General features: G+C 38.1%; 1 protein-coding gene across 1 annotated transcript; it reads left to right on the top strand.

The window, feature by feature from the left end:
- The first annotated feature begins 967 nt into the window (after window positions 1-967).
- On the top strand, window positions 968-2488 carry LOC116168673 (calumenin). The gene is made up of 3 exons (XM_031484614.1): window positions 968-1126; window positions 1297-1528; window positions 1576-2488. Exons 2-3 carry the CDS (start codon window positions 1302-1304, stop codon window positions 2318-2320), a joined length of 972 nt encoding a protein of 323 aa, XP_031340474.1. The 5' UTR covers window positions 968-1126; window positions 1297-1301; the 3' UTR covers window positions 2321-2488.

Genomic DNA, 2488 nt, shown 5'->3' on the forward strand with positions numbered 1-2488 from the left:
ATATATAGGCACCTCCAATAAAAGTAAAACTAATGCCGATTCAAAAAATTTGTTTTACAAGCCATGCTGACCTGGTGGGACAGAAACAACCCCTTAAGGTGTATTGTAAATATGATGTATGTGTGAAGACTGAAGATATCGAGGATCGTTGTATCGGATTTTTTATTTTCTATAATTAATAATAATTTATAACTTTAATAATAATTTTATTTATGTTCGAACCCTTAAAAAGCCAAAAAAAACTCGAACAGGAACCGAAAATTACTGAAGCCACAGAACGGGAACCGATACCGGAACCCTAAAAAATTTTTCTTGATGGTAGATAAGTATCTATATTTTAACAATGTAAACTATTGAAAACCATTACTATTTTACCATATAACCCGCACTTCAATTCAATGCCTATATAATCTTTATGAAACTAAATAAACACCCTTAAAGCAGATCTAAAAAAGCGGCAGAGCACCTCGGTGTGACCCTACGAGGTTATTGGATTTGACCCATTTTCGATATGCTTGTTACATGTGGCATATATTGGTAGATCAACTGTGCAAAGTTTGAATTGAATAGGTTCAAGCGTTTGCCCAAAACAGAGATGCGTGGCCCCACCTGGTCATTGGATTTGACCCATTTTCAATAGGCTTGTTACATATGGTATATAGATCAACTGTGCAGAGTTTGAACCAAATCGGTCCAAGCGTTAGGCAGTTATCGGGGTTCACGGACAGACGGACGGACCCTATAAAGCTTGCATCGCTTTGCTCTGCGCTTAATAAACGGTCAATAACTCATTCATTTATGGTGTGCAAAGATAACACTACAAATATGAGCACGGCTAATTTATCGGTACAAGTACAATAATTGATTAGTTGCTCACACGAGCCGCCACTGATCTTTAATGAAATGATGGCGACACTATCCAATAAGATTGCCAGATTTTTACAGATTCCTACTAGATCTACCATATGTAATCGACAAATCAAAAACCGCATCTGTTACAGTTGGCGTTGGATACAAATTGTTGCTGAGTTGGAGGTTTTTAATAAATATTGTTAAATCGCCGTTTTATAAATTATACACATTTCTTTTAAGTTAATATTTAATTCCGCATTCATTTACATTTAAGGTGAGCCCTTTTAGTAATAGAATTATAATTGCTTTAGTAAATTATTTGGTATGAAGCAATCTTAAATTTCATGCTTATTTCCTTCATGGTAAATTAGTTGTGTGGGTGCGCTATATAAGATGCTTTGATGATGTGGACTTTCTTGCATTAATGCAAACGTGTACTTTCAGGCAAGATGAACTTCATGCAGCAATCTGTGTTAGTGCTTCTACTGGCATTTGTGGCAATCGCGATTCCCAAACCGGAAGAGAAAAAGGACAGAGTGTACGATAGGGAGTTAAGCAATAAGGAACACTACAATCACGAACAACACAATGCCGACTATGATCACGAAGCTTTTCTGGGCGAAGAAGCAAAGACATTCGATCAGTTACCACCCGAAGAAAGTGTCCGTCGACTGGGGTAAGTCACTGCTTTCATTCACACAAACATACTAACATTGTTTTTAGATTAATAATCGACAGGATTGATCATAACAAAGACGGCATTGTCAACCTAGAGGAACTTAAAGACTGGATTAGATTTACGCAAAAACGGTACATTATGGAGGATGTTGAACGCCAATGGAAGCAGCAGAATGCAGATAATGGCAAAGATACTATCGCCTGGGTGGACTACAAGAAGATGGTGTATGGTTTTCTAGACAATATGGATGCTTCCGACGTTGACAAAGAGGATGAGGGCTTTTCTTACAAGAATATGTTAAAACGTGACCGTCGCCGTTGGACTGCTGCTGATTCAGATAAGGACGACTCATTAACCAAAGAGGAGTTTGCCGCATTCCTTCATCCGGAGGAAATTGACCATATGCGTGACATTGTTGTTCTGGAAACTATGGAAGATATTGACAAAGATGGTGATAGTAAAATCTCATTGGCAGAGTATATCGGTGATATGTACCGTGCCGAAGAAAATGAAATTGAACCCGACTGGGTGAAGAACGAACGAGAACAGTTTAATACCTACCGTGATAAGGACGGTGACGGTTTCATGGATACGGAAGAAGTTAAGGGTTGGATTTTACCTGAAGACTTTGATCATGCCGAAGCGGAAGCTAGGCATTTAATTTACGAGGCTGATTCAGATGCAGACCAAAAATTAACCAAAGAAGAAATTTTAAGCAAGTACGATCTATTTGTGGGCTCTCAAGCAACGGATTTCGGGGAGGCATTGGCTCGTCATGACGAATTTTAGTTTAGTATCAATTCCATATTGCAGTGCTGGCTTCACACTTAGCTAGCATACCACGCAGCTTTATTGATCATTAGCTTTTTATCTCTAATTGGAATCTCTAGCAAGGGGCATGACGCTGATTTAGCTTTATGTAATGTTTTTTCTTACAATGATTTTATCCAAAGTTAA

Source organism: Photinus pyralis, unplaced genomic scaffold, assembly GCF_008802855.1.
Source record: "Photinus pyralis isolate 1611_PpyrPB1 unplaced genomic scaffold, Ppyr1.3 Ppyr1.4_LG4, whole genome shotgun sequence".
Classification (NCBI taxonomy): Eukaryota; Metazoa; Arthropoda; class Insecta; order Coleoptera; family Lampyridae; genus Photinus; species Photinus pyralis.